The 25313-nt window shown below is 43.4% G+C and overlaps 1 protein-coding gene across 3 annotated transcripts in view; it reads left to right on the top strand.

Moving 5' to 3' along the window:
• Window positions 1–25313, top strand: part of sema6bb (sema domain, transmembrane domain (TM), and cytoplasmic domain, (semaphorin) 6Bb) — a 176738-nt gene that overhangs the window by 130092 nt on the left and 21333 nt on the right. For all 3 annotated transcript variants that reach the window (XM_080770842.1, XM_080770841.1, XM_080770843.1), the window contains 3 exons: window positions 3391–3531; window positions 4597–4674; window positions 18315–18373. In XM_080770842.1, coding sequence (XP_080626968.1) covers window positions 3391–3531; window positions 4597–4674; window positions 18315–18373 — 278 coding nt within the window. The remainder of the gene's footprint in view (window positions 1–3390; window positions 3532–4596; window positions 4675–18314; window positions 18374–25313) is intronic.

Raw genomic sequence — 25313 nt, 5'->3', positions numbered from 1 at the left:
GATTAGCGGCTAATATTCACTATCAGAAGATCTAAACCACTCATAATGAGGCGGAGTACTTAAAGGACAAGATGAGAAGAATAATGAATTGATAGAATCGTATTATCCTCAATCTCTTATAGTTCCGTGGCCCCCAGGAAATTGGCAATTAAAATGCACTTGATTCTGATGGTGAGCCTTTGTGTTTTTGGATCTGATTGGCAGATTGGGAGGAGATGAGGCCTTGGGTCTTGTTCAAATTACGTAGGAGCAATACAGCATCACATGGACAACCTTGACACGGCACATTATGTACCGTACACTATACATATAAAAGACAGGAGGAATGTGTTCCTTATGTTTATGGCTGGCATTAACCACTTTATAACTTGACATCCCTATTTTCGGTGTGTCATTTTCAAGAGTTTCAACCAAAAACTATTTTAATGTAATGCACCACAGCCTATCTACTAGCTATTTTCGCTATTCAACATATGACGAACTGAGTGAGAGGATATACGACGATGGTAGTGGCTTGGAAACGGTGTCACTGACGAAAGGACAGGAGGCGGAGGATCAGAAAGGACATGTACATTAGAGGATACGCCCAGGTTAGGTTTGGGGATAAAACAAGAGAGGCGAGGTTGAGATGTGAAGAGGATGGGAGAAGGATGCTGAAGATGGAGCTGCCATGTAAGAGTGAGAAGAGGAAGACCAAAGAGGATGTTTATGGATGTGGTGAGAGAGAACATGCAGGTGGCTGGAGTGAACGAGAAGACACAGAGAACAGAAGCAGATGAAAACAGATGATCCGCTGTTGCGACCCCCGTTGGGAAAAGAAGAAGATGGTATTACAAAGTATAAAGGGCTTTAGTAAGTGTGCCACATTGAAGGTTGACTCCAGGGCGGGTAAAAACTGGAAGCCCTTAAATAGACTTGGTTGTTTATTATCTCCCACCAAGGCTTAGCTAATTAGAAGCATTTCAAAGCCAGAGTTGCTAAACGGTCGTCTAAATGGCGCTAATTGCGCCCTGCGATGATCTGGATGTTCACTCATGCACAACAATGCAAACAAGGGATGTTTCCTTAGCCACTTCATGTCTCGGCATCACGTTTCAGTCTAATCCTCCACTGCACAGTAAGTAGGTGGACTGAACCTATACTGTTTGAGGAGTGCAATATATCACCTATATGTCACCTTTCCCTTATCCGCTGCAAAACTATTTCACTCATTTGTACTAGGCATGTAACGTTTCACTCAACTCACGATACGATTCGTATCACGATACGATTTTTCACGATATTAAAAAATATATATATATTAAAGAAAAGTTACCGTTTTTTAAATTTTATATAATTTATCTTCCCCCCCTGAGATTTTTTATTTAACTACATTGCAAAAGAAGTAGCATTACTTTTGACAGTGCAGAAACATAATTGCCTTCCTTGATGAGCATCAACGACCATCATCACCTGGGCACAGTCACAGACACGTACAGCTCCCCTCTACAGTGCTCTACTACTGAAAGTGACTATCATTTCTCTCCAAAAGCAATTGAAAGCTCACATTTCACATCATACTAGCCCCCCTAAAAAAAAACTTTTCAATGAATCGATTCATATCGTCGGGATTAATGTCGATATACGATATATCGTTACATGCCTAATTTGTACCTCAACTTATTTGCCTCAAAATGTGGAGCACCGATGCCGCGGGAAAGAGAGGTCACAGCTGATTAAGTGGAGGTGTGAACTGACCTGGAGCCAGTATTTGAGGGCTAATTTGGTGTGCTTGGGGAATGCACAGGGAATGCAATGCAATTAGAGTTGTGTCCCTCTCTTTCTGCAGGCAGTTAGCTAATCAGGAGAGAGAGAGAGCGTGTAGAAATGAGGTCAGGCTTTCTCTCGTTCTGGTCCTGGCCAGAGACACACACGCCGAGACACACACGTACACTCAGGCCAGATGTCCTCTGTCTGTATAATGCCTGATTTATTCTTGGTTGTGCATCGTTTCGCGCACCGGAAATAGCCTATCTACAAGCACGCAATGCATCTGCACTGCGACACACTAGTGACTAGTGAGCTTGTAGATCGACCGCTTTCGGTGCACGATACCGGCGCACAAATAACTATAAATCAGGCTTAATGAGTTTCTGGGTATGTACCGTAGACAGAGGCAGTCCCGCTGTTACCAGGGTCTTCCTGTAGACTATACTGTAGAGGACACCACAGATAGAGATCAAATTGGTTTGTGATTGGCTCGCCGCCATAATGAACCAGGAAATGACCCGGGAGGGAGACACTAATAGGACCCAAGCCTTTTCCTATTTCCTCAAGCTGTCTGACCCTTATTGCTTTTTTACTTTTAAATGTTCTCTCTTTCTCACTCCGCTGCTCTCTCATACTGTATATCTCTTGCTTAATTTCATTTGGAAATGTGCTCCGACTGGCTCTACTTCTCGCTCTTTTATTACTCCCATAAGTAACAACAAAAAATATGTTTATTTTGTATCTTTTCATCCTCTTTCCTTTTCACATCAACGTCTCCCTCTCCGCTCTTTAATTCCCTCCACTCTCATTCGTCTTTTTTGTCCCACGGTGTTATTGGTTTGTGAGCAACGACTCAGTGCTCGTTCGCCGTTCGGTCCCCAGTGGAATGATAGATTGCGCTTAATGACTGCGATCCCCGCTGTGGCGTTATTACCATAAGCCATACAACCGAGGCATGAGCCCACATGTGCATTAAAAACATATATCGTCTTTGTCGGGTGGAAACCTTATATGTTCACAACTGTGACTTTTCAGGATTCATGAAGCTCAAGTTTCAAGCTTGCTGATCTGCTGCTTTGATGTAGAGTGATCGAGTATGGGCGTTCATTTATGGAAAAAATATGCTGATAAGAGGTTTCTAAATATAAATTCCCAGGCTCACTCACAGGCAGGTGCTTGAGCAAGAGCAGTGGTCTGCTCCAAGGTGCCAATTAGAAGTGACTTGGTTCCCTGCTCACTGTGTTTGTGACGGTCATCACCACTGCCTGTCAGACCTCCTCCAGAAACAGAGTAGATTATAATGTGACACTGACTGTACTGCTGCTCACCTTCGCATTTACTGTTATGTTTTTATTTATAGGAGTGCTTTATATGTGTTGGTGTTTCATCATTGAGGCACGAAGGGACACTACTGATGATGATGATGATGTGGAGTGGAGGGTCAGAGGTTTAATGAGCAGTCCTGGTCCAGTAATTGCCTAATGCTTTTTTCTTGTCTTTTTTGGGTGTGTTTGTGAAAATGTGTGTGTGTGTGTGTGTGTGTGTGTGTGTGTGTGTGTGTGTGTGTGTGTGTGTGTGTGCGTGTGTGCGTGTGTGTGTGTGTGTGTGTGTGTGCGCGCGTGCGTGTGTGTGGTCCCTAAGGTGTGATGATGACTCTCCCCACGCCAGACAGCTGTTGTCTCTGACTCTGGACAAGGTGAGCCACTCTCTCCTCCTGGCGTTCCCGTCCTGTATCGTCAGAGTACCGGTGGCTCGGTGCCAGCTCTACTCCCGATGCATGAAGTAAGTCTATACTTCACCATAACATACTGTATGTAATGTACTATCATGTGCACGATCTGACACGCATGGCAATCTATAGCGGTGGTTTTAAAACCTTTTTTGTGCCCCCCCAAATCACATGTATTTGGCTTGCAGACCTCATCTGAAAAGGCTTTGTGCCAGGGAAGAGAAGATTTGTGTTAAAAAATGCAAAACTATTCAGAAATGTTTTTCAAATATTATTTAAAAAAATAGCAGATGTATAACCAACTGTGAGTTTGTAGATCTGCTATTTTTGAATAGCCAAAATAAAATTGGATTAAGTCGTTAGGATGATTGTGATGCCCCCTGGAAGCCCCCAACGGACCCCACCTTGAGAACCAATGATCTACATCTACAGTATGCACACACACACACACATGCCACAATGCACACACACACGTGCCACATTGCACACATACAGACACACACAACTGACACACTACCGAGTCTTAATGCCCCACGGCATTTCCTCTTACATCTTAGTGACACACAAAACCTGACTTGTACATCGTGTCTTGCACCGGAAATAGCTGATGTACAAGCTCAGGGTGCGTTGCCAGCCGCTATGCGTCTTGCGCTTGTAGATCGCGGCTATTTTCGGTGCGAGACACTGTATAAATAAATAAAGTGTAAATCAGGCATAACACAACCAGAATGCACACCAGCGAACATCGCCTCTGCTGTCAAATCAAGCATGCAGTGTGCTCAGTGAACCTGGTGAATCACATACCCGTGTGATTCACAACACATTGCCCGTCCGCCGTACTGTTGTGCTCATGGTGGCCGGCAGCACAATGTGAGCTTTGCCCAAGTCACTTAGTGTGGTTACATGTGAGTAAGATTCAGTGTCCTGTTGGCAAGAGTTCTTCCTCCAGCATCTTTTTATTTTTTTTATTTTGCTGCGTTGGTTTTCAGTTGCTCAGCACCATTTGTCCGCTTTGCTTAGTTCAGCACGGTCGCTCGCGGACCTTGTTTAGCATTAGTCATTTTGTGTGCGTTTAAGTTGGTAAGTGAGGTTTTTTCTGCTTGGGTGTTTCTCTGTAGAAACTGCATATCCTCCAGGGACCCTTACTGTGGCTGGACCAGAGGCAGCACCTGCTCTTTCCTGAGGCCGGCCACCAGGTGAGACCCCTCTCATTCAGACATCATACTCCCACTTGCACTCCGTCTACTCCAGTTTGTATACTCGACCCTCTATTTAGCCCATAGCCTCACCTCAGGCTGTCTAGCAAATTGACTCCCTGTCTGGATTTGTCTTCATCTCCATCTCTGGCCACTTCCTGAACCCTGTGCTAGTTCCTTTTATTTATTTATTTTTACTTTTGTTTTGCTTTGCTTTTTCTTTTGGCTTCAGTTCTCTGTGTGACTTGGTTCATAATGGTTTGTTTGCTGGCCAGTGCTTGGGCATCCGAGCCGGCATCGAGTTGTTTTTCATAAAGCACACCTGCAATTCATGGACCACCCGGGGAGTAATCCAATCTGGAGATCCTCCTCAGTGGTACCAGTAAATGTGAGCAACTCAGACTCACATCTGTGTCCTCCACACTAAGCGAACCCTGGTGACTCTTAACCAGAGTTGGGTGTAACGAGTAACGGAAAATATCGTTACTGTAACGACACTACTTTGGTCGGTAGCGAGTAATATAACGACACTACTCCTCCAAAATTGATAATCACACTACAGTTACTGGTCGCTTTAGCGCTGCCGTTACTCGCTACTTGCGTCATGTGGCTGCTTTCAGCAGTGTTGCTTTAGAGAATAATGCACACAACGGAGATGAGTTGAACATGAACACTAATGGTGCGCTGGCAACGCAGTACGCAGTACGGACTAGAACATGTCAAACCGGTGTCAGATCATCAGCAGCACAGCATTTTTCGTTACTGTCGTGGACTCGTAGGGTGGCCATGACGTCCGGTTTTAGACCCACCTTTCCTCCTCCCAACTCAACCTCTGGCCGGACACATCATTGTCCGTTTTTTTGTGATATAGCCTACAGTGCTTGTGTCATAACTGTCATTTAAGTCGTCTCTGTATTAAAATCTCCGTAGCACTTTTCCGCTGCACAGAAAGCTCCCAGTCTCCCCACTGTCACAGAGACAGAGCAGGCGTTGGGGTGTTGCCATGTCCGCTTATTACAAGCGACTTTGGGCTTGTTTTATGATAGCCCAGTCAGGCTTCTTTTGGGCTGTTTTCATAGACATGGCTGCTTGTTTCTCTTCTAAAACCTGGCAACACTGCCAATGGGAGGGTCTGTTTGTTTGTTGTAGAACGTGTGCTCTCACAATCACTAGTTAGTTAATGTAGAGATAAATAAACCAAATATGCCGAAATGAAAAACTACATTTAATGAGCAATGGAGCAGGGGACTCCACATCATAAAGAAAGGGATCCTAAAGCACTTTGAACATAATTATAGTCTACTGATTTATCTCAGTCTCATTATTTTATTTGAATATATATTGTTGGGAAAGTTAATATTTGCCTAGAACCACGTGGTACAGTGGTTTTCAACCATTTTCATATCAAGGTCCAGTATGTATTCTGCATTTTAGCCATGGACCACCATTTGATGAGATTTGGCCTCACAGACCCCAAACTAAATATTATATTGTTGTGTGGCAGTTCAGTGCAAATTATTTGACAATGCATCTCAGGCGATTTTATGGAGTAACGCAAAAGTAATGTAACGAGTAATGTAACTAGTTACTTTCTCCAGGGAGTAATAAAGTAATGTAAGGCATTACTTTTTTCAAAAGTAATATGTAATATGTAGTGCCTTACTTTTATGAGTAACGGACCCCAACTCTGCTCTTAACTATCCAGTCTAATAGTCCACTCTTTGTGTGCAATTATCAATTCAGGATGTCAGCTGTTGCTGTTGAACAATGCTACATTATTTCACTCACTTGTAGCTTTGCTATCCTGCTGTGGTCGTACATCACCGTCCTGTCTGTTTCGTGTGTTTGCGTGCGTGCGTGCGTGCATGCATGCATGTGTGCATGCGTGCGTGTGTGTGTGTGCTTGTGTGCGTGCGTTTGTCCGGGACAACGCTCCACACATCCCAAACTCTTCTCCCTTCTGGCTCCAAAACTGTGGAAAATGAACAACCCATTGCAGTTAGAACTGCAGACTCACTCCCAATCTTCCACCGTAGTCGTAGCCTCGAATACCTTGCAGGCTTATGCAAAGGCTAAAATATAATTTAGATAGCATGTTATGCCGACAGTGTGTAGTGTGTACCATTTCATTGTACAGATAATAGATTTTTGGGATGGGTTCTTGGTTTAACTATGATCCTAGATTACTATTTCTATGCATTTGATGTATTACCTTGTGTTGTCCTTGCTTACTGTAAGTCGCTCTGGATAAAAGCTAAATGTCTAAATTGTAAATTGTGTATACGAGTTTGCGCGTGTGTATGCAATGTGTTGTTTTGTCCTTGTCTTGTATTAACTTCCCCGCTGCTAAAGCCTGGCTAAGCATCTCAGCAGCTCACCTCTAGCTGTCTGCCTTCTCACTGCCTCCCTGCCAGTGAAATCAAATCATTCCTTAGTCAGGCTGCTTATTGAATCAGGCGTTCAAACACAGGTATAGCACCAAGCAGAACAGACAACACGGGCCTTAAAGACCACCGCAGGCTGTCTGCTTATACCGTTAAAGGCCTTGTGTGCTGGTCTTGATTTGATTTACCAAGGGCAGTCAACTCTGCAATCGATTTTGCATCGAGTTGCTGTGGATTTCCACTCTGTGGAATAACGTGGCCCCCGTTTGCCATGGAACTCCGGAGGAGATCATGTAAGGATCCAGTAGTAGGTTTCGCAGAACTTCAGACTGTAATTTAAGTGTTATTGGAGGAACAGTGACTGTTTATCTCCCTTATTACTGCAGTCGTTGTTTTCTCATCTTGTTTTTTTGGAGGTGGATGAGTTTTTTTTATTACTGCAGGTATCTGCTGTTAACTCTGCGTACATCACAGTTATTAACTCTTAAACATGGACATGGTGTTACAGAGGCTCATTTTGCTTCCCCTAATTAAGAAGAACACTGTGATTGCTAACTGTACGGTCGTTACATTATGTACAGTATGCCACACGACAGCTCCCATGCACACACACACGTGGACAAATGCATCTTTAATATTCCCCAGATTTAGTGTCCTGCAGCCACAGAACCACTTCATCACAGATATTAAAGTTTACTGGGATGAAAACAACTGCACATGTGCAATAATTATCCAACAGCAGTGTATACAAATAAAACAGCCCAGAGTCCTTGAAAGGCAGCCAGCTGTAAACAAAACATAATTCTTTACTGAGACTGCTGCAGATTCACAGCGCTGTTCAGCACATTTCTCACAGGCCATTATGAGGGTTCTGGGTAGTTTGTTGTCGTAGTTTGGCCGTTAGCTAATTGCAGAACGCTGCCTGGCTGACGCTGTAGCATCTGAAGGCCTGTCCCACTGAGCCTGTCTCAGCAGCCATGGGCCATTCTTACCCTCTTAAGAATAAATAAATAAAAAGATGATGCTACATCAAAGGTCATTTGTGGGCTTTTCTAACCAGTGCCACTAATGTTTTATTTTATTCTGTTTCTGTTTATACACCAGGAATTCCTGGTGGTTCCGTAGACAATTTAATTTTCTTTCTCTGGTTTAGAGTTTTTACTTTGTCCTCAGACCAAAGTAAATGTTACAGTTGCTTTATATGTTGCCTACATTTGAACCTGGACCTACATGGAAACCCTGTAAGTCTTAAAACGTATTAAAAGCGTGAATTAAACAATAAAGACGTAACTCGTGTAATTCGTTATTGGGAGGGAAGCTGTTCCTACATCAATTAACTTGTTTAACTCGTGAATGCGAGGGAAAGTGTTCAAAACAGCTAGTGATAGTGAGAATGTCATCAAAAGGCTATTTTTATTTAACATATTTCAACTTATCTTAAAAGGTCCTTAAGGGCACAATTATTCAACACTCAAATCATGAATTATACAAGCCTGAAGAACCCCTCTTGTGCACGCACTCGCGCGCACACACACACACACACACACACACACACACACACACACACACACACACACACACACACACACACACACACACACACACACACACACACAGGTCAACAGTAACTTGTGCTGTTTGTTACATTATAAATGACTAAAGGTGGTTCAGTGTTTTTCCTAGTCTCCAGAGAGATGAAAAGGATGCATTATACAAGCCTGAAGAACCCCTCTTGTGCACGCACGCACACGCACACGCACGCACACACACACACACACACACACACACACACACACACACACACACACACACACACACACACACACACACACACACACACACACACACACACACACACACAGGTCAACAGTAACTTGTGCTGTTTGTTACATTATAAATGACTAAAGGTGGTTCAGTGTTTTCCCTAGTCTCCGGGGCACCTGGTCTCTGCATTCATTTCCTCTCTGGTTCTTCACTTCATCATACTAGAATTTCGCCCGCCTTCGGCGGGCTCATCCCAGTGTCGTTGCAGCGCAATATGGGAAGAAGGAAATTGCAGGAGTTGACAGACTCCACTTCATGTTTCAGCTGTGTTTTTAAACTCAGTAGTGTGCCCTGCACACAGCGCACACTCGCAATTGCAGCTGGAGGGCGACGCGACACACACACACGCCCACACACACACACACACACACACACACACACACACACACACACACACAGAGCGATGTGTGGATAAATCAGAGATTTGGGAAATGTGTTCTGAATGGGCCTGAATATATGTGTGTAGTGTCCTTTTGTGCACTTAAACCTCTCCAGCTGATCCAAAATGCCGCAGCTCGCTTGGTCTTCAACCAGCCAAAATTCTCACATGTCTCCCCCCTGCTCCGTTCCCTCCACTGGCTCCCGGTCGCTGCCCGCACAGAATACAAAACTCTGATGCTGGCATTCAAAGCAACCAAAGGTATGGCTCCCCCTTATCTTGCAAGTATGATCGAACCCTACAAACCCTCCCGCTCACTCAGATCAGCCAACGCAGGGAAGCTGGAAGTACCCTCACAAAAAACGCCGGGACAACACTCCACACGTCCCAAACTCTTCTCCCTTCTGGCTCCAAAACTGTGGAATGCACTTCCCATTGCAGTCAGAACTGCAGCATCACTCCCAATCTTCCGCCGTAGTCTGAAAACCCACCTTTTCAGACTCCATCATGGCCCATAGCACTTACCCCACCCCCTTAGATAGCAATTCTGTAGACTTAGATAGCATTTGATACAGTCTTATAGCATGTTATGTAGACAGCATAAGTGCATTGTATGTGCTATTGTCATAGCACGTCATAGTACATATGTATAGCATAGTAGTATAGATGTATAGCTTATATGTATAGTTTCATTATAGATATTCCACTGTTACTTTCTTAGCTTACGCATGTTTCATGATAAATGTTTTTATGTGATGTATACCCATGCTTTTTTGTTCTTGCTTAATGTAAGTCGCTCTGGATTAAGAGCGTCTGCTAAATGCCTAAATTGTAAATTGTAGGCTGCAACAATGATTTCATAAAGTGTAGTTTAGTTTTGAACAGGCAACTAATGTAGTGATAGATTAATTGAATGGGCCTGAATAGATAGATAGATAGATTTCTTTATTTTTGTGTCATGCACCAAAGGCGCCCAGCCCACATGGGCTAATTGGGCTTACAGGACACACCATATCATTGCATTGAATATTGCATTGTGTACAATAAACAGATATGTTTTGTTGATATTCCCTTTTTTGTTTTTACACAAACAAAACATTCTGCCTTATTTCCCACGCCCTGCATAAAAAGTCTGCCAAAGCGCACACTCGCAATTGCAGCTGGAGGGCGACGCGACACACACACACACACACACACACACACACACACACACACACACACACACACACACACACACAGAGAGCGATGTGTGGATAAATGACTGAGATTTGGGAAATGCGCACGCAAGCACAGAATGCACGGCGTGACAGGATTATATAGGTCACCCGTTTTGGTGTGACACACACGGCTTCCACATTTAGCTTCATACTGGTTGAAAGTGTCCTTCCAAAAATATTTTTTTTGCTCGAAATTCTTATTCACAATGACATTGAGTTGTGGTGTTGTTTTTAGGGTAATTGTTGCATAAGCGCTATTTCGCACTGGAGTCCCGTGAGGCGGGCCATCTCACTCCCCTCCCCTGTGTCTGAAGCAGCTAGCATGGAAGCTATATGGAACCTTTCCCTCCGAGTGCACACAACCATGCCGTTGTCCACGCGTCCATCCGATAGCTTTTAATGTAAATGTCCCATCCACTGAGCAAAAGCGATATAAGCGCCTTATTCATTAATTCGATTCATTTGGGTGTGGGGCTGTGCAGTGCTGTGGGCTTTAAATTGTGACGGAGGCGAGCTGCTGCTGCTGTTCGACTTCGAGTCGCTGTCTATGGAGCAGTATAGAGTAGGCGTGGCGCAGCATTAGAAGGGCGCAGCAAATACGACATTGAGGGGTAGAAACCATCCCGGTCGCGTGGTTGATCTAACGCGTGTGTCACTGTGAAGGACTGGCCCCATTAAGTGAACGTAGTTGGCGTAGTAGACGGCAACATGACGATTCTGACGTAGGCTGTAGAGGTTGAGCAAGAATAGCGTGTTTGAGAAAAGTAATATTTAAACAGTAAATAAGACATTTTTGGCGAATGCAATGTAGTCTATATGTTTTCTGGGAGTGTGGCGAATTTATTTAGCATATAGAGATGTCTGGTAAAAGTGTGGTTTGGTCGGAGAAAGCTGTTGGATAAACGGCCATGTGCTTATGTACCCCTGTCTATTAGGGTAGCAGGATGGGCCTGAATAGATAGATAGATAGATTTCTTTATTTTTGTGTCATGCACCAAAGGCGCCCAGCCCACATGGGCTTACAGGACACACCATATCATTGCATTCAATATTGCATTGTGTACAATAAACAGATATGTTTTGTTGATATTCCCTTTTTTTTTTACACAAACAAAAGATTCTGCCTTATTTCCCAGGCCCTGCATAAAAAGTCTAAACTCAGTAGTGTGCCCTGCACATGTAGTAACGGATGGGTTATAAATTATTATAATACTGTACTGCACTCCTTAGTATTGCACTGTACTGTAATGTTGTCCTCTGTACTGTACTTTACTGTACGTGTTTACTGTACTGTACTGTACTGTTGTTAGTGTTGTTATTGTTGTTTTTCCTATAATGATTATTATTATTATTGTTATTATTATTACATGCATTATTGTTCTGATGTGAGCTTGTTTGTAAATGAGTGAGTTTACAAAGAAGTTTATTGTTATTATTATTATTATTATGATTATTATTATTAGTATTGTTATTGTGATTATTACATGGATTATTGTTGTGATGTGAGCTTGTGGCTGACTGACTATCTAGAAAATGAAAACATGGCACTTCATTTAAAATAGGTTACAGACCCCTGTTATATGCGCTTGTTTTGGGATTATTTTTATAGACCTATTTACTTGTTTCTATGAGACATGGCAACAGCAGCGAAAGGCATCCACGTCTTTCTCTTGTGAAATGCTGAGATTAGAAACGACCATAATTATTTCATTTCTCAACCTTAAAAAATAAATAAAGACATCTCCATAATCCTTGGGAAGTGTGTGTAGCAAAAGTAGTCGGCATTGTCATGGTTGAAAGTATTCATGCAACACTGACGCTGTAAGCTGTGTGATGCTAACGCGCTAACACCGTTAGCATGGTCTGTGTTGGTGAAAGGGAAAAGGATAGATATGAAACTACTGGCCAAAATAAATGTCATACAAAACACAACAGCTAAAATCGGAATGTGATGGTGACCTATTGAGCACAAACAGACAATCATGATTTGCTTGCTGGACCTATAATTAATTTATGTGCATTACATTTCCACCTCGCACATATAAATCAAGCCACAGTGCAGTCAGAGAGTAGTTCACAGGTCACACACAGGAGCAGTGAAAGGGGGAGGGGACTTGGGATGGCAGTGTAGAGTAGGCACGACATTGAGGGGTAGAAACCATCCCGGTCGCGTGGTTGATGTAACGCGTGTGTCACTGTGAAGGACTGGCCCCATTAAGTGAACGTAGTTGGCGTAGTAGACGCCAACATGACGATTCTGACGTAGGCTGTTGAGGTTGAGCAAGAATAGCGTGTTTCAGAAAAGTAATATTTAAACAGTAAAGAAGACATTTTTGGCGAATGCAATGTAGTCTATGTCTTTTGTGGGAGTGTGCAGGTTTTATTTTGCATAGAGAGATGTGTGGTGGAAGTGTGGCTTGGTCGGAGATAGAGCACGAATGAACGGCCAGGTGCTCATGCACCCCTGTCTATTAGGGTAGCAGGATGTTTCTATCAGCCATTCCACTTTCCCATGGTTTCCTCTTACTCAAATGGGAAATGAGTTGTTAAGGCACAGGGATAAAGATGGAGACTTGCTTTCAGAGATGAGGATATATCTGGACTCTTCTGTGAACTTATAGTGAACCGCTCTTTGAGTGAATGGGCAAGGCCCAAAAGTGGGCCAAGAGATGCCTTAACTGAGTTGTGGACTGAAGAATTTTTAATTATAGTGACTAGAATTTCGGCCCCCTTCGGGGGCCTCATCCCAGTGTCGTTGCAGCGCAATATGGGAAGAAAGAAATTGCGGACTCCACCTCATGTTTCAGCTGTGTTTTTAAACTCAGTAGTGTGCCCTGCAGTCACACAGCGCACACTCGCAATTGCAGCTGGAGGGCGACGCGACACACACACACGCCAACACACACACACACAGGCCCAATCCCAAATGCCTCCCTCAAGCCCTGAGCCCTGGACCCTCATTGACTTTAGTGACGTCAGCTGTAAGGGCTTGAGGGTGAGAGGCTGCAAGGGCTCCACATTGTTGTGAAAGAAATGGGACAGCACTTTGAAGATGAGTCCGCCATTCATGAGTCCATGACACTTTATAAAAACTCTCCATATTCACAGCCAGTGCCTACCTACATGCTTGGCCTATTTATACATGTCTATCATGTCTATTTTAGTATTTAAGCTGATCGTTTTATTATTATTAGTTTCATAAATACACTTTCCTGTGTGATATGGGTTGTAATATTCATATATAATAATATTCATTATACATTTCATTTCCATATTCTTTTACTTTGCTCATTAGTTATTTCTCATCATGTTTCCCTTATTATTATTATTGTTATTAAATATATAGCCTATATCCTTCCATTCCGTCTCCTTTTAAGAACAGTGAGAAAGCACTATTGTGTTTGTTGACATTCTAATCGCGATACATAACTAATTTGCATATTTAAATGATTGACGTTTGGAGGATCCCCCTCATAACGCTATGAACTGTGGGTAATGTCTTTGCTAAAGTCAGCCCAAAGTCAGCATCGATGCTGACTTTGGCAAAGGGCACATAAAGGGGCGGGGCTGAGCCCTCACTGATTTACCGATTTCAAATGGGACATCCCTCAAGCCCTCGCAGACTTCACATGAACGCGCAGCTAAGTCAGTGAGGGCTCATTGAGTCAGCAAGGGAGTGGATTGGGATTGGGCCACAGAGCGATGTGTGGATAAATCACTGAGATTTGGGAAAGGTGTTCTGAATGGGCCTGAATATATGTGTGTAGGCTGCAACAATGATTTCATAAAGTGTAGTTTAGTTTGAACAGGCAACTAATGTAGTGATAGATTAATTGAATGGGCCTGAATAGATAGATAGATAGATTTCTTTATTTTTGTGTCATGCACCAAAGGCGCCCAGCCCACATGGGCTTACAGGACACACCATATCATTGCATTCAATATTGCATTGTGTACAATAAACAGATATGTTTTGTTGATATTCCCTTTTTTTTTTTTACACAAACAAAAGATTCCACTTCATGTTTCAGCTGTGTTTTTAAACTCAGTAGTGTGCCCTGCACACAGCGCACACACACACACACACAGAGCGATGTGTGGATAAATCACTGAGATTTGGGAAATGCGCACGCAAGCACAGAATGCACGGCGTTACAGGATTGTATAGGTCAGCAGTTTTGGTGTGACACACACGGCTTCCACATTTAGCTTGATACTGGGTGAAAGTGTCGTTATATAGGCGAGTAATAATTGCGGCTGGAGGGCGACGCGACACACACACACACACACACACACAGGGCGATGTAGTAAATATAGGCGAGTATTAATAATGTGCATCATGGATAGTGCGTGAGTTTGGGTTCAAATCTGCGCACACTCGCAATTGCAGCTGGAGGGCGACGCGCCACACACACACACACACACACACACACACACACACACAGTGCACACACACGATGTGATTTGGGAAAAGCACTGAAAGAACAAACGATGCACGGGCGTGCAAGCGATTAAGCACGCACAGGCAAATGTTTACACACACACACACACACACGATGTGATTTGGGAAAAGCACAGAAAGAACAAACGATGCACGGGCGTGCAAATGATTAAACACGCACAGAAGCACGCACAGGCAAATGTTTGGAGAAGCTGAGAAGCACACGCATGCAACATGCTGTGATGACCTGTTTTGGTTTCTTTTGCGTGACTGGCTCGCAAACGTTTGGCGTGTGGCGTGTATTGAGAAAGTGCGGAGCGTTTTCGTCGTGGCATGATGTATTCCAGTCCAGTTGTTGGCGGTGGCAAGCATGAGTCTTGTTTGTTGACTTTGTTGTTCACGTTGTTGTTGTTTGTAGAGTGGGCGAGTCCGTTTAGTAGTACAGTGGGTCGGTCACACACACACAGCACAGAGGAGCAGTGAAAGGGGGAGGAGGCTCTGTGCTGGTGGAGAGTTTGGCAAACATGACGATTTTGACGTCACAGAAAGTTGTCCCATGGGATCGTGTGGTGATGTAAAACAATATTTATAGAGTAATTAAGACATTTCTTTGAATTAAATGTAGCCTATATGTATTCTGGGAGTGTGTCGAATTTATTTTGCATATAGAGATGTGTGGTAAAAGTGTGGTTCGGTCGGAGAAAGCTGTTGGATAAACGGCCACTGTGCTTATGTACCCCTGTCTATTAGGGTAGCAGGATACTGTACTGCACTCCTTAGTATTGCACTGTACTGTAATGTTGTCCTCTGTACTGTACTTTACTGTACGTCTTTACTGTACTGTACTGTACTGTTGTTAGTGTTGTTATTGTTGTTTTTCTTATAATGATTATTATTATTATTGTTATTATTATTACATGCATTATTGTTCTGATGTGAGCTTGTTTGTAAATGAGTGAGTTTACAAAGAAGTTTATTGTTATTATTATTATTATTATGATTATTATTATTAGTATTGTTATTGTGATTATTACATGGATTATTGTTGTGATGTGAGCTTGTGGCTGACTGACTATCTAGAAAATGAAAACATGGCACTAAAATAGGTTACAGACCCCTGTTATATGCGCTTGTTTTGGGATTATTTTTATAGACCTATTTACTTGTTTCTATGAGACATGGCAACAGCAGCGAAAGGCATCCACGTCTTTCTCTTGTGAAATGCTGAGATTAGAAACGACCATAATTATTTCATTTCTCAACCTTAAAAAATAAATAAAGACATCTCCATAATCCTTGGGAAGTGTGTGTAGCAAAAGTAGTCGGCATTGTCATGGTTGAAAGTATTCATGCAACACTGACGCTGTAAGCTGTGTGATGCTAACGCGCTAACACCGTTAGCATGGTCTGTGTTGGTGAAAGGGAAAAGGATAGATATGAAACTACTGGCCAAAATAAATGTCATAAAAAACACAACACCTAAAATCGGAATGTGATGGTGACCTATTGAGCACAAACAGACAATCATGATTTGCTTGCTGGACCTATAATTAATTTATGTGCATTACATTTCCACCTCGCACATATAAATCAAGCCACAGTGCAGTCAGAGAGTAGTTCACAGGTCACACACAGGAGCAGTGAAAGGGGGAGGGGACTTGGGATGGCAGTGTAGAGTAGGCACGACATTGAGGGGTAGAAACCATCCCGGTCGCGTGGTTCATCTAACGCGTGTGTCACTGTGAAGGACTGGCCCCATTAAGTGAACGTAGTTGGCGTAGTAGACGCCAACATGACGATTCTGACGTAGGCTGTTGAGGTTGAGCAAGAATAGCGTGTTTCAGAAAAGTAATATTTAAGCAGTAAATAAGGCATTTTTGGCGAATGCTATGTAGTCTATGTCTTTTGTGGGAGTGTGCAGGTTTTATTTTGCATAGAGAGATGTGTGGTGGAAGTGTGGCTTGGTCGGAGATAGAGCACGAATGAGCGGCCAGGTGCTCATGCACCCCTTTCTATTAGGGTAGCAGGATGCCCGGGTCTGTTATTTTCTTTTACCCTCTCCCACTCACATTTTTAAATAATTTCAACCACCTCCACCCGACTCACTTCAGCGCATTTATTTTCACAACCCAACCCGAACATGGGGGAGAGCACTAATGGAATGAGCGTAGTGCTGTATTGCGCGCGCACACACACACACACACACACACACACACACACACACTGTACACACGCATACTCACACACGCTGGGTAATTATCTTAATAACTTTGTTACGGTACCACCCTTGTTTTATTAATTCAGAGCTAATTCTATTCTGCCTTAGCAGGAGAGAACAGACCGTGTGTGTGTGTGTGTGTGTGTGTGTGTGTGTGTGTGTGTGTGTGTGTGTGTGTGTGTGTGTGTGTGTGTGTGTGTGTGTGTGTGTGTGTGTGTGTGTGTGTGTGTGTGTGTGTGTGTGCGCACGCTCGCGTGTGTGCGTGTGCGTGTGTGGCATTGAATCATGCGATTTCAGGTTTGTTTAACCTTTTAGGTTTTTAGGTTTGTTTGTTGGTTTTTAGGTTTGTTTATCCTCCCACTCACTGAACTCCCTTCACTTTCTTTTTGCTCTCTCGGTTGTCTACAACTAAAATTATTGTATTATTACTTACTTTATAGCCTGTTAATATTTAACATTGAAACCGCCTCTACCCAATCTGTAGAACCGAACCGCCCGTACCCACGGTTGATGAGTCAATACGCTCACCACTATTGAGTTTAATGTATTGCTTCTTGATTTCATGGTTTTGGGCAAATTTGGGTCCCAAAACAAAACCAGTTTAGAACCATGCTTTAGAGAAATTATAACAATTAACCTTAGACTCCATGCTCTTTCCCTTTTTGATAGATGCTAAGTTATAGTGTGCACTGCTGTGCAGATAAAGTTTGGGAACTTTCAGAGTACTACTTTTTACTAATGTTATTTAGAGATAACATGTATTTTCTTTTACCCCTTTTTCATCCCAAATTTTGTCGTTATGCCAATTAATTCCCCCCCCTCTCTGTGCTAACACTTTGCTACTGCGCCACCCGAGTGCCCGAGGAACATGTTGTTAAGACAGATAATGACTTGGCTGCCACATGAAGTAATTCCAAAAGACAGACGTTGGAGGGTCTATAATCTACATTGAAACTATACTATAGTCTACAAATGAACCTGGCATCTTTCTACGTAACAACACACCAACAATGCATGGTCAGACATATACAGTAGCATCTTGTGTCATCCTGTCCCTGGCTGTAACTGAGATAGTTGTCCTTAGTTTATCAGAGCGTGTCTATGCTGTGGTGACGGTGGCCATGTGGCCTGCTGTGTGCTGGCCCTGTTTCATGGCTTTGTCTCCTCTCCTTCACAGATTGCCTTTCGAGCAAGATGTTGAACAGGGAAACGTGGGCCATTTAGGCGACTGTGATGGTAAGAAAAGTGCCTGTTCCTCACTGTGTGTGTATGTGCGTGTGTGTTTGCGTGCGTGCTTGTGCATGCATGATCATGTTTATGTACCAATACGTACTGTAGCTCTCCTGCCCTACATATTTGTACTTAGTTGCGCACACTTGCGCCACAATACTTAAATGAGCCTTTACATGACTTTGTTCTCTGTCACCATCATCATCATGTTGAACAACAGTAACACATGATGGGCCTGGTTGTCTCAAATCATCTTAACACTATACTGTATATATACCATGGATGTTCACCAAGTCCCATACAAGCTCAGTGTTCTGTAGAAGCTCTCTTCTAGTAAACAGTTTAATACAGCAGCGGTTCCCCAAACATTTTGGCCTGTGATCCAAAAGAGAAATTAGACGTTTGCCGAGGATTTTCAGTACATCTTAAACATTTTTTTTTTGGGGAAATGTTTTGAAATAAAACATAGCAAACAAAAAATTAAGGGACCCATAAAAATGTGTTTGCGACCCACAAATGGGTCCCGACGCACTGTTTGGGAAACAGTGTTATAGGCCATGCAGAAGGCCTGGCTGGCGGTGAAATCTCATCTCATAGCGGGTGAGTGAATCCAATCCAATCCAATCGTTAACGTTGTTCTGCGTGCTGTTTACCATTACCTTCGGCTCTTAGTTTGTGTGCCGTCAGAATCAGACTTTATTCACAACTTTATTGTCACGTCACGTCACAGTAAAAAATGTGGGTGAAATTAGTTTTTGTGCAGGCTGGGTGAGTTCTCGTTGCTTATACTTTTGGATAATTAGTTTCAGCACCGGTTTATACTTCCCCTTGATGTTTTTTTTTTCTCCCTGTCATTATGAAAATATCAGTCACACGTACTGAAGCCCAATCTTAGGCTCAGTACACAACACAGCGGTACTGGCTAGCCCTGTGGCGCCCCTCTCTTTGATCTGAGCACTAATTCCAATGAGGCATTTGTGCAAATTAATCCTCCACCTAGCTCTGCAGGTTCCCTGAGTTCATGTGCCACGCACCCCAAGAAACACACTGATAAATATTGCATAGCCTGCATGGGCCCTGCACCACACTAATCCCCTTTCCAGGCACTAGTCTGTTTGAAGCTGACCTTGCACCCTGTCTCCACTGCCACGGAGCCACTATACCAGATTACTGTAGTTAGAATGTCTCAAAAATCTTCCAAATATTCCACATTTTATTTCAATGTTTTGCAGATCTACAAGCTCACATTGTGTCACATCATGACGTGTTATTTGATGCTTTGAGGGCTTTTTATTAAAAGGTGACATATACCGAGGCTGCCGAGTGCCGAGATTGTTTAATTAGTAATTACCTTTGGAGCATACGCCAAAGTATTTGCGCCTTTTGATACATGAAAATCCCCCTGAAAATAGTTCCACGGCTTGTTGTCAAAACGAAAAATATTCCACTTAGGGGAGAAACGCTTATTTTTACTAGACTTTTTTGGTGATTGAACCCAGGGGGTTTTGGTCAGTGTCTTTTCTGTGTCCATCTGACTGTGACCCTGTGATTACTGCATGCATGGATCTATTTTGGGTCTGTTGTCAGACCTGACACAGTATAATGCAAAACTTGAGTCTCTTCTTGAAAGGCCGCTAAGCCCTCCAGCCTCCAAATTCTATGGCTTAATTGGACATTCCAATTCCAAGGAGAACACAGTGCAGCCGTGTACAGGCAGCTTGCAATGAAATGCTAAATGTCACATTATTGTACATCTGTAATACATCCTCTTCTCTTCTGTGCTCGTCAGAATTTGACCCTCTGAGTCGTCAAATTGAATAAAACCTCTAATCATGCTGTTATGGCCACTTTCCATCAAACATCTATACTTTAGATGTTCACTTACAGTATGAACCATAGCTTCCCTATTATAGGTTGCAGACACCTGAGCTACAATATATAGGGCTTAAGTCGTCACCGATATCAGTTAGAAAAAATAAGTTTTTAAGGTGGTGAAACAAACAAGCACATGGTGTCATGGCGGCTGACCTGCTTGGCTCTGGGTTTCACTCTGTCTCTGAGGACGTGGCCAGGAACTCATCTCAGTAGATGTCTTCACAGTGAGACTCTAATCCTGACATGAGTATAGCTGGGCCTGGGTCTGTCGCTGACAGTGCTGTGCTGTGTTGTCGCTTCAGATGAACCATCTCCGCTGTGGTGGCGTCTGTGTCGGTATTGGAACGCCAGCAGCAGCATGGGCCCAGCGTCAGCATCTGTCTGTTCAGCTGCCAAAAGCGCTTACCCGACACTGTGTCTCAGATGTTGTGATGAGTTATATACCTGAGACCGCCACCGTTCCGGGCTCTTTGTTGTTTTCATCATAATCTCTGCTTTCCACAGAGGCTCTCTCTCTATCTGATATTGATTCTCTTTACGTTTCGCATGGACGTGCGTTGCAGCTCCTATCGTTCTGTCTCCCTGCGAAGACGAGACAAGTCTTTTTTCACCCATCTGGAGACTTGAAAAGCAGTCGGAAGAAAATGAGAGGTTTCAAGAAGCCGTGGTTGTGACAAATCTGTCACTGACGCGGTTACACATTGAACACGTCTCTCCTGTCACGTCGTCACTCACACAAGTTCAGCTCAGGATGCGTTGCTCTCTGTTGCAACGCATTACAGTACAATACTGCACTGTATGTCTGAGGGTTTATCTGTATTACTGCCTGTCTCTATTTCCTCTTTGCATGGCTTCCTGTGTCACATAATATGTAAATATACAGGCAAAAACCTACAGTGCGTGTCACGATCTTGTTTGCACACGCACAAACACGCACGCACGCACACACACACACACACACAATCCACAGGGTTTTAGATGCTGGGTGGAGTAGACAGATGACTTTTGGTTGTTGAATTTTTCATATCTCTGCAACAGACACATTGCAACTGTCTGTTTGTAGGTATGTACTGTATCTTTCTTGACATGTCAGATGGGAGAGGAAGATGTTTGCTCTCTGCATGTCTTTGAGGACAGTCAGTAGTACAATCTCTAACCCTGCTATTTCTGTTCTCATTGGCTCCTGAGCAGTGGTGGAAAGTAACAAAATACAATTACTCAAGTACTGCACTTAAGTAAAAATGTCTTCCATCCTAATATAAATGCACCTCGTCTCTGTGTGTACTGTATGTACGTGTGTACATACATCTGTAATCCACGTAATCCCCACCGACTTCAAATTCGACACAGGTGTTCCCACACCACCACAGTGCAGTGCCCGGTACCGAGTCCGTCAGATAGCCGGTTGTATTCACATTTACAATGTTCAATACTTTTACCCCCACTACCACACTACATTTCAGAGGCAAATATTGTATTTTTACTCTATTCTTTAAACTTTAGCTACTTGTTACTTGTAACTAGATTTTATTATTATTACAAAACACACTACCACTTCAGCTGTGTATACTGTATGCCATGCGACACAATACACATTGTATCTCACAGCTTGTATCTCTGCGATTTTCTAAAGATTTGGATACATTTTATACATTTGAAAAGTAGTATTCCTACCTTGTGGTATTAATACTTTTACTTTCCTGAGTGCCTCCGTGTCACACTTTACCACACAGACTGTCCAATCTTCTCCTCACAGCGAAGGGTTAGGTTAGGTACACTTTTCCCCCCTGCTCTTTTTCTCCCTTTTATTTTTTTTCGTGAAACCTATTATAAATTATAACCCTGGCCTTGCATGCTGTTGAGTAATAAATAAATAAATAAAGTCTGGGCCAAAAGTCTCAGCAGTACTTTGCAACCTTCATGGGCGCTCTGCTCTGCCTCTATCCGGTCGCGTGCAGCCCTGCTCTCTAGAGTGTAGTCTATACCACAGCAGTCCTCCCTGACATGGCACGCCTCAGAGGGAAATAGATGGAGGAGGCCCTGCTAACTGCCTGGCCTTCTCTTTAGCCCGATAGTTGCTGGAAGGGGGAATCGATTTCCATCTCTCCTCTGGCTTGATGGCAGTCCGATAGATAACCAAGGGTGAATCTATAAAGTGGGAATGGATGGTGGGGGCGAGGCCAGATTGGGTGAATCAGATCGGGGCTAGGTGTGTGTGTGTGTGTGTGTGTGTGTGTGTGTGTGTGTGTGTGTGTGTGTGTGTGTGTGTGTGTGTGTGTGTGTGTGTGTGTGTGTGTGTGTGTGTGTGTGTGTGTGTGTGTGTGTGTGTGTGTGTGTGTGTGTGTGTGTGTGTGTGTGTGTGTGTGTGTGTGTGTGTGTGTGTGTGTGTGCGGGGCGGGTTGGAGCAGAGAGAAATAGAATGAAGGAGAGCAGGATTAAGAGGTTATAGGAGGTGAGGAACGGGGGTGACGATAATAATAAAGGGTGTATAACTATAAGGGGATCAGCAGTGAGGTAGTAGGGGGTGGAATGAATCATGATAGGAGTGGAGTGATGGGAAGAGGTGGTGTGTAGAGAAGGTGTGGGCTGTGGGCTATGGAGGGAGGCAGAGGAGACGCGGTGTAGGGGGAGGGAGGAAGGTTGAAGAGATGTGTTCCAGGACAGCATCTCCCCCCATGGCCCCAGACTAGGCCACCAGTGGTGGAAAAAGTGCTCACATTTATCAAGTATCAATACTGCAATATAAAAATACTCAAGTAAAAGTCGAGTATTCAAAATGTACTTGAGTAAAAGTACTAAATATTGGCATCAAATTGTACCAAAAGTAGAAAGTAGTAATTATGCACAATGTCCCATTTCATGTTTTCAAATGTCTAAATATCTTTTGAAAATAGAGGATCTATACAAGCTCACAAGCTTGTAGATGGGCTATTTACAAATGGCCGAAATAGGGCTGAAGTGGTTACTGTATGCCTGTATGGTAATAATAATACAAATCTACAAAGTAACTATAGTAACTAAAGTTTTCAAATAAATGTAGTGGAGTAAAAGTACAATATTTTGATCCGAGATGTAGAAGTAGAAGTAATAGTATTGGAAATTGAAAAGACTCCATTAAAAATACCTCAAAAGTGAACTTAAGTACAGTACTTAGTAAATGTACTTAGTTACTTTCCACCACTGCCCCCATTGCCCCAGACCAGGCGACTGTGATAAACAGACTGAGAAGACGTCTGGCGTCTCCCGTGTCACAGACCTGTCACTGATTCCTTTGATTAGACCTCCTATCCAGACTGAAACCCAGCCTGGCTGTCAGAAACCCATCCTATACCGTCAGCCTTCCCTCCGGGCGCTTCTCCCTTAGAGTTTATATGAATAGAGACGGCACCGGATTTCTCCTCCCATCCACTTGCATTAAGTTGCTCAAAAGCGCATGAGGCGATTTCACTCCTCCTTCCGGGTATAGGAACAGAGTGCATTCTGGGATGGATTGGACCCATATCGTGAACGCGCTGGCCGTTGACTATCATTGCACGCGTTCACGTGCGTTCACGTATGAAACAGCGTTCACGTGTCATCATGAACGTGCGCAATGATAGTCAACGGACCAGCGCGTTCACGATTTGGGTCCAATTTTTACACTGAGTTGAATTGACACTCCGTACTTTACTGTGTGATCCCTTTGTCACAGCAAGGTTCCCCTCTTCTAATCGTATGCCTTATAAATAGCCTGGAGACTTGACACGGTGATGCTTATACCATGTTCCCTTTAATTATTCTGTTCACAAGATGCAAATTGTTGTCAAAATCTCCTTCAGACTAACACGTGCATGAATAATGTCTGTTCGATGTAATAGGCTTTGCACTGACTAAATATACTTTTAGACTGATGCTCAGTCTAAATCTCATCAGCCCACACCCGTCGCATATATCTTTATTTTTATATCTGTCATAATGGTCTCTCTTTTCTTTTTTAGTAGATCCTTTGAAGCTCTTATGCATCACCTTGCATCACCTTTCTCTGGAAGAAGATGAATGCAACCCATTAAAATCATTTAAACATTTTTGCTATAGCAAAAAAGTTTTTCAGATAACTCTTATAGGATTTAGAACAATGGTTTAGAACAGTGGTTCTCAAAAATAGCACATATACAAGCTTGTACGAGTACATCTGCTTTTTTTATAATCTCTTCTGGGGTCCCTGGCGGATGGGGGTGTCAGCGGTGAAATACAAATCAATGTGAGTGTCCTTGGCAGTCGACACAACAACGTTTTAGAACTACTGACTCAGAAGGCATGTTTAGACCTCAGGTCTTAACGGGTCAATAAGAAGATCACAGCATGAAAACAATGTGCAACGTTTGGGTGCCGGCAAATATGCAGGCCTGTGGAGTCGAGGAAAGTGTAACGATGGTGGTTTATGCCTCATGCAGTCTCAGTTGTCCAAAACACTTCTCTTGTGTCTTCACACTGTGTTATCGTTCTCTGGGCTCCAATCACACATTCAAGACATGTCGCTCTTTTCCGTTGATCAAAGCAGGTTTTAGACAGCACAGTTTCTAGTTGAGATGACCTGGGGTGAGGGAGGTAATTTGGCTAAAGGAGATGTTTGTGTAAGACTGAAAAAGGAGATGGAGTGTGTGTGTGTGTGTGTGTGTGTGTGTGTGTGTGTGTGTGTGTGTGTGTGTGTGTGTGTGTGTGTGTGTGTGTGTGTGTGTGTGTGTGTGTGTGTGTGTGTGTGTGTGTGTGTGTGTGTGTGTGTGTGTGTGTGTGTGTGTGTGTGTGTGTGTGTGTGTGCGCGCGTCTGAATATCACGAGTCTGAGCACGGCTGTGCATTCTGTTCAAGTCATTAGTACATTGCAAGTCATTAGCAGACTTCTCCCAGAGCAAGGCTCAATCACCTCCACACCTCCAACTATGACTTATTGTGGATCTAAATACATTGTTATTATTGACAGACACTGTCCTGATGGAGAAAACCATAGCCTCATCAGGCATGTGCCGATGCGCAGCATCAGTGCGTGCGTGCGTGCGTGGGTGCGTGTGGTTACGCATACATATGTGTTTGTG

This window comes from Protomyctophum bolini (assembly GCF_963924005.1).
Source record: "Protomyctophum bolini genome assembly, chromosome: 8".
Lineage (NCBI taxonomy): Eukaryota > Metazoa > Chordata > Actinopteri > Myctophiformes > Myctophidae > Protomyctophum > Protomyctophum bolini.
The sequence above is the reverse complement of the archived record's forward strand: the minus strand, read 5'-3'. Positions and strand labels throughout refer to the sequence as shown.